General features: G+C 52.7%; 2 protein-coding genes across 2 annotated transcripts; one reads left to right on the top strand and one right to left on the bottom strand.

Moving 5' to 3' along the window:
- Positions 1-482: 482 nt before the first annotated feature.
- LOC124982526 (keratin, type II cuticular Hb1) lies at positions 483-5307 on the top strand. Its single transcript, XM_047549318.1, has 9 exons — positions 483-851; positions 1582-1790; positions 2374-2434; positions 3143-3238; positions 3433-3597; positions 3812-3937; positions 4205-4425; positions 4692-4723; positions 4926-5307. Exons 1-9 carry the CDS (start codon positions 483-485, stop codon positions 5159-5161), a joined length of 1515 nt encoding a protein of 504 aa, XP_047405274.1. The 3' UTR covers positions 5162-5307.
- A 5984-nt stretch (positions 5308-11291) lies between these two features.
- LOC124982889 (keratin, type II cuticular Hb6-like) lies at positions 11292-16517 on the bottom strand. Its single transcript, XM_047549770.1, has 5 exons — positions 16488-16517; positions 14510-14614; positions 12766-12986; positions 11791-11822; positions 11292-11467 (listed from the first exon to the last, which is right to left on the bottom strand). The coding sequence occupies exons 1-5, from the start codon at positions 16515-16517 to the stop codon at positions 11292-11294; spliced, it is 564 nt and encodes a 187-aa protein (XP_047405726.1).

Raw genomic sequence — 16517 nt, 5'->3', positions numbered from 1 at the left:
ACATGCGAATTGATGTTTTAGTCACTATGGAATGGAAATAGCCAGCTATGATTTGTAAACACCTCAGTCCCCTCCTCCTCACATCACACTCAAGTCACAGGTCCCCTTTCCCTGGCCCCATTCTTCCCCCTCCTGGCCCTCTGCACAGCCCTCCCCCATACCCTAAGATGGGAGCATGCCGGGCCAGCAAGACACTTTGAAGTGGAAACATGCTGAGTCCCCAAGGGCCCAGAGTTTGGCATGCTTTACAAAGAAGAGGGTGCGGGCCACTCCACCATTAAAGAACATTCTGGAGAGGCGTTGGACAAGGCTAACCGCCCAAGCCCATAAAGCTCAAATTGCCCCAACCCATCTCCATAACCAAGCCCCTTCAGAACCTGAGCATAAATAGGACTGGAGTGGCCAGTCATGCACATTGGAGTTTCCACGAGGACTCCAGATCTCCCATCTTCTCCTCTGCAGCAAACACGTTCAGAAGCACCATGACTTGTGGATCAGGATTCGGAGGGCGAGTTTTCAGCTGCGCCTCGGCCTGCGGGCCCCGGCCCGGCCGCTGCTGCATCACCGCCGCCCCCTACCGCGGCATCTCCTGCTACCGCGGCCTCTCTGGGGGCTTCAGCAGTCAAAGTGTCTGTGGGGCCTTCCGCTCCGGATCCTGCGGACGCAGCTTCGGCTACCGCTCCGGTGGCGTGTGTGGACCCACCCCACCCTGCATCACCTCCGTGTCGGTCAACGAGAGCCTGCTGGCCCCCCTCAACCTGGAGATCGACCCCAATGCTCAGTGCGTGAAGCATGAGGAGAAGGAGCAGATCAAGTGCCTCAACAGCAGGTTCGCTGCCTTCATTGACAAGGTGGGTGTCCTGGATCACACCCTTCCTGATCCCCACCACAGGTGCACAGCCAGGCCTGAGCACTGAGAGGAGAGGCAGAGGCAGAAAGACCTCTATCTCATTGAGTGCACAGTGTGATGGAAGAGAGGCACACAGACAGGCACTCAGAACCAGAGAGGCACTCCAGAACCAGAAAGACTCCACTGACAGACAAGCAGACCTTATGGAAAAAAGGAGAGGAAACAGGTTGCTCTGGGCACAAGCTACTCTGCTTGAAGACGAATGCAGCAGCTGCTGCTGAGACCAGAGGCCTGGGGAGCCCCAGCTAGGACTGTGCGCTGGGGCAGGGAAGGGATGTCTACCAGAGGAGGTGGGTAGGGGCAGGAGAGCCCAGCTCTGTCCCAGATGGCCTGGCATCCCCATACTGCCCGTCACTAGAACCCCATTATGGGGTCTGAAAGCGGGTGCACTGGCTGAGGGCCCCAGCCCCACTAGCTTCAGAGTAGGCTGCTGAGCCCTGAATTGGCACTTGACCCGTGTCCCTCGGATGCATCTGGATGGGTAGCTGGGCTCACCTGAGAGCAGGGCCCTTGTTCCCACCGTGCATCAAGAGCAGGAAGGGAGGAGTGGCCCTGTTCCCAGGGCCCGCCTCTGCCTCGTCTCTGCTGAGCTCCAGGGTCAGAAGCCACTTCAAACCTCACCCCACACCAAGAGCTGGCTGACCCTGACCCCCTCCCACCCCGAATGGCAGGTGCGCTTCCTGGAGCAGCAGAACAAGCTGCTGGAGACCAAGTGGCAGTTCTACCAGAACCGCAAGTGCTGCGAGAGCAACCTGGAGCCCCTGTTCGAGGGCTACATTGAGACCCTGAGGCGGGAGGCCGAGTGTGCGGAGGCCGACAGCGGGAGGCTGGCCTCTGAGCTCAACCACGTGCAGGAGGTGCTGGAGGGCTACAAGAAGAAGTGAGTGTGGCCGGGTGGCGTTCCTGTGGACTGGCTTTGGGAAAGCCCTGGGCACAGACGATAAGAATGCCCAGGGAGGTGGTGGCCCCGGGGCCAGGCAGAGGGAGTTGCAGGATCCGTGCATGGAGCAGTGTCTGTCCACTCTGCCTGGGAGCAGCCCTGAGGCTGGGAGTGCCCGCCCCCACCTCACCCTTCCACCCTCTGAGGCCACTCCAGGTGTCCCACTGCCCTGGGTGCTCAGTTCTGAGTTCCGCTGGGTCTGTGACACTTCACAGCTGAGCTAGGATTGACACCATGGAGAGAGGACACTGGGCTGCAGCACCCAAGAGGCCATGATCCCACTGCCAGCATGGGGCAGGCCCGAGTCCTTATCTGCCTCCCGAGGTGACCTCAGAGCAGCCTTGGCCACGGGACTGGAAGGTCCCTGGTGAGCCCTCTCCATCCTCCACTCAGAGTGGAGACAGGATCCCAGACACACCCAACTCCAGCCAGAAGGGACCTGGCAGGGCCCCTTCTCGGGCGAGCAGGGTGGGGTCTGCCGTCACCTACCTGCCCTCCCTCACCGCCCTCTCTCCCATCTCAGGTATGAGGAGGAAGTTTCTCTGAGGGCCACAGCTGAGAATGAGTTTGTGGCTCTGAAGAAGGTGAGTGTCATGGCCGAGGGAAGCAGTCCTGAGGGATTTGGGGACAGACTCTTCTTGGGGGCACTGTGGGGGCTCAACCAAAGGGTGGGGTGCAGTGACCTCTGCACGTCAGGATGGGCTATTTCCAGGGAGGCAGCCATCAAATGGCACTCCCGGGGCTGGACAAGGGAAATGACCTTGAGATATCCAGTGGCACCCGCTCTGGGGCAGGGGCATGGCTGCATTGACCTCTGGCTGCCTTGCTCTGCTCTGAGGTTGTGGTCTGGGGCCGGGTCCCCTGGAGCGCAGGGGTTTAGTCTGTGTGCTGTGGGGGAGTTGGTCTGTGGCATGCTGAAAGTCTGATGAGGAGGAGGTGAGGATCCCGTCCCAGAGTCTAGGGGACGGGGCAGCAGGACCAGGAGTGGCCGGGTGCCCTCCTGGAGGACTGCTGTGGGATGGGGAAGGGCCAGGGCAGGACTTCCTGCAGGAGCAGAGGGTGAGAGGAGAGGGGAGGGGCCCTTCCAGGCAGCTGAGCCATATCCAAGGGTTTGTTGTGACAGGGGAGGAGGTGGCCAGGTGCGTCTGGGAAGGGTCAGCAGGTAGGAGATGCTTGGCAGTGGGACACTGGGGATCCTGCTCCCCTGGCCTGCATGGAATGGGTGAGAGGAGACAGGAGTTTGGGGGCACAGTCTTCATGGGACCCCCAAGCTCAAGGCCCCATGTCCCCAGGACGTGGACTGTGCCTACCTGCGCAAGTCAGACCTGGAGGCCAACGCGGAGGCGCTGACCCAGGAGATCGACTTCCTGAGGAGACTGTACGAGGAGGTGAGGTTGCTAGGCCGGGCAGAGGGCTCGAGGGAGGGGGAGAGGTGGACAGGGATCTGGGTGGGGGCTCTGGGCCTGGGCTTGTGTGAGGGGCAGGGTCTGGGGACCAGGGCAGTCTGAGGAGCTGGCACTGGTATGCCGAGTTGGGCTGCGGTCTCAACAGGCCTCTGACATGCCCCGTCCTCGTCCTGCAGGAGATCCGCGTTCTCCACTCCCACATCTCAGACACCTCGGTCATCGTCAAGATGGACAACAGCCGCGACCTGAACATGGACTGCATCGTGGCCGAGATCAAGGCTCAGTACGACGACATCGCCACCCGCAGCCGGGCTGAGGCCGAGTCCTGGTACCGCAGCAAGGTGAGGACTGGGGACCCCTGCCTTCCGCACCAGGCGGCTGGAGGGCGGAGCAGCATCTCTGAGCAAGGCCTCTTCGGCCTGGGGACTCTGACCTCCTGGGATGGTGGGAGGAGGAAGACGGCTCTCGGGTGGGGGTGGCAGGGCGGGCTGGCGTCTGGGTGCCCGGCCCGTGCGTGCCCCATGCTGAGCCTCATGAGCCTGTCTGCGCCCCCAGTGTGAGGAGATGAAGGCCACGGTGATCAGGCACGGGGAGACCCTGCGCCGCACCAGGGAGGAGATCAACGAGCTGAACCGCATCATCCAGAGGCTGACGGCCGAGGTGGAGAATGCCAAGTGCCAGGTATGGCTTGCCGTGCCCAACACCAGGGAGGCTGGGCCTACCCAGTGCCACACGGCCAGCCTGGGCCTGTGTGGACCTCACCACATGTTCTGCAGCCCATTTGCCTGACCGGGTTCCCCAGTGTGCTCACTCCGGGGGACCCAGGTGAACAAGGCCAGAGGGCCTGTTTCTGGCAGCTTGCCAGCTGTCAGGAGCACCTGGACACATCCAGGCAATGGGCAGACTCGCTCAGGGGCCCTGACCTCCCTGTCCTCTCTGGGCCCCCAGAACACCAAGCTGGAGACGGCCGTGACCCAGTCTGAGCAGCAGGGCGAGGCGGCCCTGAGCGACGCCCGCTGCAAGCTGGCTGAGCTAGAGGGCGCCCTGCAGAAGGCCAAGCAGGACATGGCCTGCCTGCTCAAGGAGTACCAGGAGGTGATGAACTCCAAGCTGGGCCTGGACATCGAGATCGCCACCTACCGGCGCCTGCTGGAGGGCGAGGAGCAGAGGTGGGCCCAGCCCCTGATAGTTTGTCTCCCCCATACCATCCCTTGCCCAGAACCCACCTTTTCCTTGGCTGATCAATGGCCAGGAGTCAGGGCTGAAGCCTGTGATTTATCACTTTGGGAAGGTAGGGTATGTAGGGACAACCTGTTTCCTCTGGCCTTTGGCTCCTAGTTTGTTGACTCTTCCTGTAGATCCCACACTAAGACTTTGGGAGCTCTCTTTGCAGCTCAGGCCCGGTCACTAATTTCCTTTTCTTGTCCACCCTCAGGCTGTGTGAAGGTGTTGGGGCCGTGAATGTCTGTGAGTACTGGGGCCCGGTGTGGACAGAGTTATCCCTTCTCTGTGGGGGAGGTATATGGAAAAAGGGATATCAGTGAGAGCAGAATATAAATGTTCAGCTTGTCACATCAGGAGGGACAAGAAAGACCTTGAGAAGATGCCCTAGGGAAGCAGGATGCCTTGCCCTGCCTCCCAAATTTGACTCAGCCTTCTGGGACTGCAGGTGTCAGCAGCTCCCGGGGCGGAGTCGTGTGCGGGGACCTCTGTGTGTCCGGCTCCCGGCCGGTGACTGGCAGCGCCTGCAACGCCCCCTGTAGTGGGAATCTGGCGGTGAACACGGGAATGTGTGCACCCTGCAATTCCGTCACATCCTGCGGCCTGGGCACTGGCGGCGTGGGCTCCTGCGGCATTAGCTCCTTGGGAGTGGGCTCCTGCGCTGGCAGCTGCCGGAAATGTTAGTCGCTCTGGCTGCAGCCTAGGTCCGGGCCTTTCTCCTGAGTCTCCAGCTCAGCCTGGCCCAGCCTAGGGGCCTGAAGCAAGGGCTCCACTGCTTCTGCACTTGGACGGGTCCCTTTCACTCCCAGCCCCTTTGGTTTCCCTGTGTGATCCCCTGTTCCTGGGTTCTGCCGCCCAGCACTGGGAAGAGCTAACCCAGAAGTCCCCTTGGAGCCTAGAAAGGGGGCTCAGGGGCAGGAGGGCCAGGACCAGGGTCATACCCTGGGATACCGTGGGGCCCAGGCTAGAGCCCCCCAGCCTCCCCCCTTCCTCTTCTGCCCTATTCATCTCTGTCTTGCTGTGTTTCCAATAAATCAATGTAGTCAAGAGTGGACCTTGTGTGCATGTATGTTAACCTCCTCAGGTACTGGGGTTTGAGAGGGGCCTCAAAGTCACATGGAACAGAAAAAGACCCAGGGCTGGTGCCTCCTGCACGTTTCTCTGCCTCTGGGTTCACAACAGTCTGACTTAGCCAAGGTTTGTGCTAGGCCCTACATGACAGATGTTAGTCCACACAACTTTAATGATTTTATCACACAACCTTAATGATACATCTCGCAGATGAAGAAATCAAAAATTGAGACATGTGGTAACTAGACCCACCTCCCACTTGGTTTAGTGGTTCAACTGTGGTGTGAACCCTGTGCTCCTTCCATTAGACCATATCTTCCTCCCAGAAGACATTCTGTGCACATCTGTAAACTGGTGGATAATGAATATTAGATTCCCTAGTGACGTGAAGCTTAAGAAACATCACTCATTGCTTTGGTGGGGAAGACTCATGCCTGAGTAATTTATTGGAATTCCTTAGGGGTGGATACTTGAATATGATTAAAAGTTTCAGAAAGTCTTGACATGGCTTTCTTTTTCAAAACTGGAGTCTCTTTGAGGTGTGGAGACCTGCCATCACTGATGCATTGCCTCAAAGATAGAAAACTACTCATAGCAAGATGATGTGGCCCAGAGGTGAGAGCAGAGACTCTGGTCCAGACTGTCTGGGTCCAAAATGACTGTTTCTCCCCAGCCAAAGGAACTCAGGCAATGTGCTGGCTCTCTCTATACCTATTTGCATATCTCTAAATAATGATAACTGAGCACTTATTGCAAGATCAGCTTAGTATTTTGTACATAAAATACTTAAGACTGCCACAAAATAATATATGCATTTTTCACTAGTATAATTATTTTGCAGAGTGCAAAGTAGAAGTGTCTCCAGGGGTCAGGGCTGTGGCCAGCCTCTTATTACGCTCATTCATGGTCAGAGATTACGAGTACAGGGAGAAAGCTCCACATCTTCCGGGCCAGTGAGCCCTTCAGCAGGGAGGCATTCATGACACTGACAAGGATCTTATAAGCGTGTGTGTTGCGGAGTGGGGATGGCAGCTCAGCAGCACCATGGGCCACGGTGAGTTCCTGAACGAACATCTTTAGAGCAGAGTGAATCTCTAAACTCCAAGTTCCAAGACCAGAAAATGTAGCAGAAGTGAAATTCCCCCACCCCCACCTCTCAGGACAAGAGAAATGTGAAAAAATTAAAAATCGAAAAAGGAGAAGTGAGTGGTCTGAACAAAGGCTCTTAAAAGGAGAGGAATCAAGTCAAGGTCTTGTGGACATTCCTCATGAGATTCCGAGCTGGAATTCTGACAGCCTGCAGAGTTCCATGGTGTGCCACTATTGTAACCAGTTCTCTGCACTGTGACACCACACAGCTGAGACGTAGGGCCGAAGCCAGGAGTCTAGTCCTGAGGCCCAAACACCAGCTATGCCCCTCTGCCTCTCCCCCACGGTCAGAAGCCACCTGCCTCTCCAGTCCTCATGGACTCCCTGATCCCTCCCCTCCTGTCTCACTGGTTACACCAGCCCGACTGGGCCTTGAAGGTCTGCCATTCATTCATTCCCTGACCTACTGGGGGTCTTGCTGCTCCCCTTCCCAGTCCAGCTCCACAAGCCTCTCCTTCCTCCAGGCTCCCGCCAGGGTGGACACACCATGTCCTTGTGGGGAACAGTGACGCAATGGACTTCTTCACTGTGTGACCACTAGCAGGTCCCCTCCCATCCATGGGATTCAATGTACTCACTAGTCTAGACTAGATATATACATATATATATATATATATTTTAAAAATATAACACAATATATAATATAGATTATATATATAAATTACATATATTACATATGTGTAATTATATACATGTAATTTATATATATAATCTATATTATATATTGTGTTATATTTATATATATGTATATATATACATATATACATATATACATATATTTAATTTATGTTTATTTATGTATAATTAATCATTTATATAATTATATAATTTTTATATAATTTATATATTATATCATCTGTTATATTGTATATTGAATTATATTTATATATTTATAAATAAATTATATTATATATAAATTATATATATTTAATTTATATATGATTAATAATTTATGATTGTGTATGTAATAATTTGTATAATAATTTCTATATTATATTATGTATATTATAATATAGATTATAGATAGATTATAATTTAATCTGGACTAGATGACTGCTAAGGTCCCTTACCAATTTAAAGCTCTGTTAAATGGGAACCTAACTAGAATAAGATATATTCCATGTTTGTATAATTATATCAAAATGGATTTTGCTGTAATGTGTAACTAAAAAGAACCAATCTTAAAAAGAGAGATAGGACAGGACTTGGAGCTGGAGGGAAACAGGGAATTCGAGCTCCCTGCAACCGTGCTGCGTGGGTGTGTGCTGTCTGCACATCTGCTCGTTCTGCTAGCTCGGGGTCTATAGGTGGCTGTGTGTGAAGCAGGGTGATTATATCCTGGTACACACCCAACTCTATCAGCTGTGTGGAAACACTCGTATGTGTGTGACTGTGAAGGTTTCTCTGTGTGAGCAGGCATGCAGATGTGTGTTTACATGTGTATATGTGCTAAAGAGGGAGGTTGGTGGGTACATGGGCATGGGTACACTGAGTGGACCCACGTGTGGTAGTAAGGCAGGGGTCACGGATGGAGACAGGCTCAGGTGGGAGAAGTTATGGGCAGGTGCTTTGGGATGCTGTTCTGGGAAGGCGTCCTCTGGCTAGGGAGTCATTGTTCTAACCCTCGGGATTGCCTGCCTACCCTCGGGATTGCCTGCCTACCCTCCTGCCCATCTGTCACTTTAGCTCTAGCTGGGACAGAAAGAGATCAGAGGGCCTTACAGTTTTGACAGCCTTCTTTAAAGATATTCAAAATGTTTCTAAAGAGCTGGGAGTATAGCTCAATGGTAGAGTGTATGCTTAGTATGTGCACGGCCCTGGGTTCAATTGCCAGCATCCCCAAAACAAAACCAAACAAAAAAATCTTCCAAAGAACTCCAGTAACTAAAATAGTAATGCATTTGACTCTTCCTGTTTTAAACGCTTTATAAGCACTTTACCTACAGCAGTGTCTTCCATTCTCAAACACCCTATGAAGGTACCATTCTATTTTACAGATAAACTTTGGCTCAGAGAGACTAAGCAGGGAGGAAAAATGACTTCACCACTTAGATCTGAGATCTGATCTGGGGCGGGACTGAGACCCAGAAATAGGGGAAGAGTTTGGCCCAGGTAACAGCAAGACTGGAGCAGACTCTAGGTCTTTCCTTCCTTACTCCAAGCTGGTTTGGTTGATATCTTGCAGATGGAATTGCCACAGGAAGGACTGCATTTGGATTCCACAGAAAATTTTCAAGGGGTTATGTAGGGTGAGATATGCTGATGATAGGAAAATAGGACCCAATATATCCCAGGACAGGGTAGATCCACCTGAACCGCAAAGCCTTAGTCCCCCATTCACATCCACTCTGTGAAAGGCCCAGGGTATACTTGAATGCGACAGTCACTGCCTTCAGGGGACTCAGAGCCTGTGAACACAACTAAGATAGCATCCGACTTATTTGAGTGCTATGAAATGTGAGGCAGGCGTGTGGCACCAGCAGAAGGATGACACTTTATGGTCCCTTGATGCCAAGAAGCAACAACAGACTGATGACCCTCCTCCCTTCAAAAATCACCTGACTCACAGAGCATGTAAGTGGACTGGTGAATGACTCTCCATAAAAGCACCAAGCAGTTTTCTCCCACCCCAGGCTGGAATGTGCCCATGGCCAGGGTAATCTCTCATGGGTCCCCAAACCACAAACATTGCTGGTGACCCACGTGGCCCTCACCCAGAAAGAGACTCCAAACTGACCCAAAGCCCTTGGGAATCTCCTGGACATCAGAGGCAAGTTCAGGCTCAGGGCTCTGGAAGGGGGATGCAGGCTCAGTCCTTAGAAATGCAGGCTGCGAACACACACCTGAAACCCTGCCCACAGTCCTCAGGGACACTTCTGTCTACAATTCCCACAAAGTATTTCATCGACATGCTCATTGCAGCAGAAGCTGGAAAAACTGGCCTTGAAAATCACAGAATCTCATTACCTCCTAGCAAAATGCAAGAACACGGATCTGGATCCAGCATCCGGAAGCAGGGCAGCTCTGCTTTTGGGCTGCTCTTTTGCTTTGGGAACTGTAGGAAGAATATTTATACCATTGGTGTAGGTCACCTTTGATCCAGGGTGGTTGACATGAGTCTAGCAGGGATACATGCCCTACCCCTCAGGTGGGGGACACTTGCCAGTCAAGTTTCTCTCTCATTCCTTTTGCATGAGACTGTTCTATTTACCCAGGAAGGGGGCCTTTTGAATACCTGTTCTGGGACAGGGAAACAGGAAAACACAGCAGACACTCTGGCACTAGAGTACCTTAAAAGGTAAAGCCAGGGCCTCTGGCTAATGACGCACCTTAGCCCCACCCAGAGACATAGAAAGCAGGAACTATTGTTCCCAAGACACATTGATGATGTAATCCTTTGTGCAACAGAAAAGAATGTGAGTTTACTAAGCAGAAGCTGCTCTCCCCAGTGTGCATGGTAAGGAAAGAGTCCAGAAACTCAGCCTTGCTCTGGCCACCCCACCCCCAAACTGTCCTGTCTTCGGCCCCCAAAGTCCAGTTGCCTTCCAAAAACTCAGATCAAACTAATTTTTCGGCCTGGAGGTACCCATGCTTCTTTCTGCCCACTTTCAGGTCACTTGCTAACCCAGAACTCAGTCCTGGGCTGCTCAGCTGTGCTCACCTCCCCTAGTCCCACCCGCAGAGGCCATCTTTTCTGAGCCTGTCCTCAAGTGCCTTGTCAGGGCAGCAGAAGACAGTCTTGCTCCCTCATCCCACTCTCCTCTCTTTCAGATCTGTTTCCTTGTTACGTCTGTCTCCTGGGGTAGGAAGTCACCTCCAGAGAGCCAGGTCTAAAATGTCTTGGTCACAGTCACATCCCCAGTGCCCAACACTATGAAAGACCCTGAGCGACTGGTCATTCAAGAACTACTGATAGGGCTGGGGAGATAGCTCAGCTGGTAGAGTGCTTGCCTCGCAAGCACAAGGCCCTGAGTTCGAACCCCAGTACCGCAGAAAGAACTACTGATAGAGTGAAGGAGTGGGTGAATAAATGCTCTTCTCAGCAACTCTGTCCAGGAGAGCCGACTGCAGATCCCAAGCTAGACCTCCCGGAAGAGTTTCCCCTTCTCTTGCTTCTCCCCAAGGACCCTCTGATTCGCCCTCCCCATCCGAAGGTTTGATAGCAAAGTTACTAAAAATGTCAGCCTGGTATTGCCCCCCTCCCTCATGCCAATGGGAATAAATTCGGTTCTTGTTTGGGGTGGCCCGGGAGAAAAATCCTAGCAGCTCAGTCACTGCAGAACTGTTTATTGTAAAGAAGGAGTCCCTGGAAAAGAGGGGTGGGGGCAGCTCAGAGCGGCAGGGTGCTGGGTCCAGGGAAGCCACAGGCCATGCCTTTCCCATGGCACCAGTGACCAGGCCATCTGCCTTGGGGACAAATCTGTCACAGTTCTGTGAGCTACGTTCCAAGACCTTAGGCTCCGCAGCGAGGACTGAGAGGGAGAGGTGAAGAGAGGGCCAGCTCCATGGGAGAGGGCGTCTGAGACAAAAGGGCCAAATCTTCGGGGGCAGAAGTTGGGGTTCCTGGTCTTCTCCAGAGCAGAGTGAGAAGTGTTCAGCATCCACGGCAGCCGCTGCAGCTGAAGCCGCCAACACAGCCCAGGCAGCCACAGCGCGCGCCGCCGCCGCTGGGGGCGCTCGCGTCCAGGGCACCAGAGCCGACTCGAGGCACCAGCCGGCAGGTAGGGCCAGAGGCCAAACCCGGCCTGCTGGCTGCGGCGCTACCCAGGGCTGGACGAAGAGCGGCGTGGGAAGGAGGGAACCCTCCGGTGCCCGTCCCGCCCAGGAGACCGACCGCACAAGCTTCTCCAGGGCACAGATACCCAGACCCTTCCCACCACGACACTTGTGCAGACTGCCCCAAAGGAACAGAGTCCTCTCCCAACACCCAAAGAATCGCCCCCAAGAGAAGAAGAATCCCCAACCAAGGCAAGCTACACAGAGATGGCAGTCACAGATGTAAGGACAGAAATACCCCTCAGGTTGGAGGCACCCAATGCGGGGGAGGGGCAACACAAGAGCTGACCTCTACCCAAGATACATTGTTTACTTACCCACACTCCCTGCCCCAAATCCCAGGCGGAGCCTGTAGGGAGAAGCAAGCAGGTAAATGAATCTACCTACTGAGTTTTATGCTCTCCATTCTCCAAGAAAGACACTCTGACGCTCCGCAGACAGCCAAGAGACTTCAATTCTGCAAGCTCCATAGGTCCTTCTGATCCCCACAGTCCTTTGAATCAAAACTCCTTCCAGACCTTTAAATTCAGTCCGCCTGCCTTCATCCATATATTTCACTTCAGTGGATGACTTCTCGGAAGAAAAGGAAGCAAAAGATGGCCCCCTTTCTTTGGCCTAAACTGACTTGAAAACTAGAAAAGGACATTTTAAACTTATAAAGGGACCACAGAAGAGACAGCTCAGAGATCTAAAGAACGTTGTTCAAGTCTCACCATCACTTTTTACCTGTCTTTGAGGTTGTCATTTATCTGCCCTGAGACCCGTCACTTGTGTGGAGATAGAACCCCTCCCTCCTAGGCTTTTGTAGGAGTTAAAGGAGACGATCATTGCAGCATGTCTGTGTGGATCCTGCCTGCTGGGAGTTCACCCCTTTCCGCCCCTCAGCCTGGCATTTGCGGTTCACACTGGAAATGCTGGGTTTCCTCTTGCTATGTATAGTGACAAGCCAGCCCTACCAAACAGTTCTGTGTTCCCAGGCCTGGGGGAGAGAGGCAGAGGTGAAGGCACTGCACACTAGAAACCTTATTCCCACCCTGGTCTCTGCAGCTGTCTCGATGGGCAAACTGGCCCCTGCTGTCTGACATGGGGAGTCGGGAGAGGCAAAAGACTTGTGGGCTAACGCCCTCCCTGGTGCCCAGAGTTCTCATCAGCAGAGCCCTTTTGTTCCCAAGCTGTAAGAAGGTGGGGAAACTGGCTCCAAGAGAACCAGTTCCCCTCCCAGGGACCCCTCCCCAGCCACTCCATCATGCCCTGCTCACCCACAGCAACCAGAAGCACCTTCTCCCCCTCACCGGCTCTCCTCACTCTCCAGAAGTCTGCGGTAGGTGGCAATCTCCAAGTCCAGGCCCAACTTGACCATCATGAGCTCTTGGTACTCGCGCAGCTGCTGCGCAATGTCCTTCTTGGCCCGCTGCAGCGAGGCCTCCAGCCAGGCCAGCTTGCCCTTCGCACCACCCGAGGTGCCCTTCTCCTGCAGGGCTGCCAGGTTCTTGGCTCTCTCTAGTTCACAGGGCTGAGGGTGAAGGGAAGACCAAGGACAGAAGACATCCTTGGTCTCTGCTCTTCTGCTGTCTAGGATCCAGATCTTTCTCTGGGGCTGGAGGGCCAGTGAGGGACTGGAAATGGTCCATGATTATGAGAGAGAGATCGGGCCTGTGCTAGGTCTGTGTCTAAACTACAGGATGCAAAGAAAAATCTGCCCACCTCCTGCATTCAGAGTAGAGATTTGGTGCCAGCCATCTGGGATGGCTGAGAGAAAGCACTTTGCAATCTAGCTTGGTGACACCCCTCATGAGAGCTAGGATCCAGGAAGCATCAGATACTACTGAGCATGTAACTCTGGGATTCGTGTCTCATGAGGAAAACCAACAGAAAGGATACCTTCCCCCATAGACACTAAAGTATAGGGTCTCAGAAAAATAATAATAGTAACAAACATTCACACTTGAGTCAAGCCTGCTGCTTGAGGAATAGGGAGATTGAACCATGATAGGCCCACCCACCTGCCCTGCCAGCCCTGTAGCCTGAACAGCGCCTCCTCCTTCAAGTTCATCAGTGCCTGGAGGAGGAAAAAAACCCTCACGGTGAATGGCCCTCAAGCCTGAGATACTCGCATTTGCAGAAAGTTAGACAAGATTGGGAGCAGAAGCAGAAGCCCTTCCAGGGGGATGTAACAAGGAGGGCTGCTGGGGAATAAGAGGGCTGGGAGGAAGAGAAACTGGGAGAAAGGACGCATCCATAAGGATCCTCTCCTTTCTAAGGCCTAAAGCTCCAGTCACAAACACAAACGCCTGCAGGGGCCTGCCTGGCTAGAAGCACTAGAGGTGAAGGGCAGGTGTTAAACAGGTGTCAGCAGTATCCAGTTCCACAGAGAAACACTCTCTTCCATTTCCCTGATGACCCAGGACCCCTCTCCGGCTTTCAGTCCTTGGGTTCTCTAGATACCAGAGTTCCATGCCTTTTCTCTTCCACAAGGAAGAGCGAAGCCAAGGTGCAAAAAATGTCAAAGGGTCTCCTCCCTAGGTTCCCAAAGATACAACTGGGAGTGGTGGGCACTGAGGCACGCCAGAACTTGTACCCCGTAAGAAGATGATAGAGGAGAAAGTGATGTCTCTTCTCTAACCAGATGTTACCATGTGGGAATCGTGGTCTAATATGGCCAGATGTTTGTGTTTTAATGAAAACAGGAATTCTAGGTAAAATCTTGCATTTTTTGGAAGTAGGCAAAGACTCAAAAAAGGCTCAAAAATGTAATGCCCATATAAACATAACTATACAACCATCATATATTCCTACATATTTACTACATGCTAGTTACCCACATGAGGTACATGGAGCCCTAGGCTAAGGTAGGCATGATGCATACATGCAGCCTGCTTCTGTTTGCTCACATGTTTACAAAGAGAAAACTCTGGAGGGTTTCTAGCTAAAGATGTGAGGGTCTGGAATACTTGTCATAACTAATGGGCACCCTCCCTCTGTTGCCAGCCTGCCACCCCCATTCCCACGCCTCACCTGACCCTGAGCACCGTCCACCTCCACAGCCAGCTGCTGAATGGCCTGGTTAAGCCTGTTCAGATCCTCCTTGCTGTGCCTCAGGCCCTGGATGTGCTTCTGTGTGGTCGCCTCCATCTCCTCACACTGGGGTGGGCAACAGAAGAGGGCAGAGGTCAGGGAGGAGAGAGAGCAAACCAGGAGCAAATGGCTCCAGTGCCCACCCTCCACGGCCATCATGGATGGCCAACTCACTTCTCTGGATATCTGTATGTCCACCTGAAAAGGGGATGACAATCTGTCGCATCCCCAGAGTTGTTGGGAGAACACGATGCACCGGGCGGCCAGGCCAGGAGATGCCAAAGGCAGTCCAACTCCGCCATGCAGGGCACCAAGCTGGACAGCAACTTGCTGCATTGAGCTTTAGGACTCAGCATCCAGCATTTATCCCCAGCAGAAGGACAGTTAAACTCCAAGAAACTGATCATTGCAGTTTATCTCATGTGACCACCAAAATGAATATAAAAAGCATTTGATATAATTTTAAAGTGATTTCTAACTTTAAAAATACTTTTCCAAATCTAGGAATCTAAGGAAACCCACTTAATTTGATGGGTGCTATAAATCAGAACCCAGTGACAGGGATCCAAGCCCCAACTCTTTCCTCAAACCAAGACTGCTGTGGAAAGTGCTGTCAACAGGAGATGAAGCTGGTGGCACTTTTGCCTCCACATGCAATAAACAGCGTGGGCACAGTGCCCGACACTTTTCCAGTTCTTTCCTGCCACCATCTCACGGGCGGCTCACGTCTACCTGTGAAGTAGGCCAGGTGGAGCCAACTGTCTGTTACCTTTCCCTGGTGAGCAGGTACTCATTCCACCTACCATGTGCATGGAAATAAGGGCTCAGAGAGGTGTGAGGGACCCTGCCAGTCAATGCTGAGCCAGAATGCATTTTTTTTTAATATTTTTAGTTTCAGATGGACACAATACCTTTATTTTGCTTATTTATTTTTATGTGGTGCTGAGGAGTCTCACACGTGCTAGGCAAGCGCTCTACCACTGAGCCACAACCCCAGCCCCAGGATGCGTTTTCTACCCCGAGAGATAGTAAAGTCACTCACACCCCTCAACCCGGAGAGTGGGAACTTCACACCAGAACACTGCAAATTTCTCTCTAGGGCAGATGGAGTGGGAGGAACAGCTGGGAACAGATACAAAACATCCTCTCCCACAAATTTCTGCTATGTCCCCACTGTCCACCGGTTCCTGCTCCTGTTCCCTAAAGGTGTAGACACAACAGAAAAGCTTGTGCCTGACTGGGTCCCACAGATCTGAGTGGAGTCCAAGACCCTGATCCCTGTGTGACCCGTGAGTCACCTGGACAAGTCTCACCATGTGAAAGGAGCTATAATTTCCTCCAGTGTCTCTTGAACATCAAAACCCAGCGCCAGTCCACGGAGCTTCAGAATCCTCACCCCTGAGGCCTCTCCTTCCTGAGGGCTTTGTGACCTCACCTTGTTTCAGTCGCAAAATTCTGACCTGGAGGTCTCAGAGACAGGGGATGGAAAGAGGCCATCCTGTGGCTGAGATGGGAAAATGGAAGTCCCTGGATTGAAGTGGGAAAGTGAAGGAAAGTGGAAGAGAGAGAAGGCTACTTCAGATGGGGGAAAATGTGTGGAGCTAGGGAGTTTGAGAGTGGACAACAGGGAGCCACAGAAGGTGATTGAGCAGGAGAGTGGCCTGATGTGGCATGTCACTTACGAAAGTAAGTCTGATAACAGTGTGGAAGATAACAGGAAGGTAAGAAACTGGGCTAGGGATGGCAGTTCCCAGAGTTGGCAGGAAATCTGGGGTGAGGCTCTGACTAAACCAGAGGAGGGAGCCGGGACCAAGGAGCACAAGCTGCCATTGGCATTTTCCTTTTGTTTTATAAATTTCTCATACATGCAAAAGAGCATCTATAACACATGTTCAATGATTTAAATAGCAACAATAATAAAACAAATCCGTGTGCTTACCAGTACCTCAAAAGTCTCCTGGGGACCCAT

Source organism: Sciurus carolinensis, chromosome 4, assembly GCF_902686445.1.
Source record: "Sciurus carolinensis chromosome 4, mSciCar1.2, whole genome shotgun sequence".
Lineage (NCBI taxonomy): Eukaryota > Metazoa > Chordata > Mammalia > Rodentia > Sciuridae > Sciurus > Sciurus carolinensis.
This window is presented reverse-complemented; position numbering and strand designations above follow the sequence as displayed.

Coding starts and splice junctions, on each gene's coding strand:
- LOC124982526 (XM_047549318.1), top strand. CDS start 483: ATGACTTGTGGATCAGGATTCGGAGGGCGAGTTTTCAGCTGCGCCTCG. Junction 852..1,581: donor TCGCTGCCTTCATTGACAAG/GTGGGTGTCCTG, acceptor CCCGAATGGCAG/GTGCGCTTCCTGGAGCAGCA. Junction 2,435..3,142: donor AGTTTGTGGCTCTGAAGAAG/GTGAGTGTCATG, acceptor CCATGTCCCCAG/GACGTGGACTGTGCCTACCT.
- LOC124982889 (XM_047549770.1), bottom strand. CDS start 16,517: ATGGGTCCCCAGGAGACTTTTGAGGTACTG. Junction 14,615..16,487: donor AGGAGACTTTTGAGGTACTG/GTAAGCACACGG, acceptor TGCCCACCCCAG/TGTGAGGAGATGGAGGCGAC. Junction 11,823..12,765: donor CTGGAGAGTGAGGAGAGCCG/GTGAGGGGGAGA, acceptor TTCTCCCTACAG/GCTCCGCCTGGGATTTGGGG.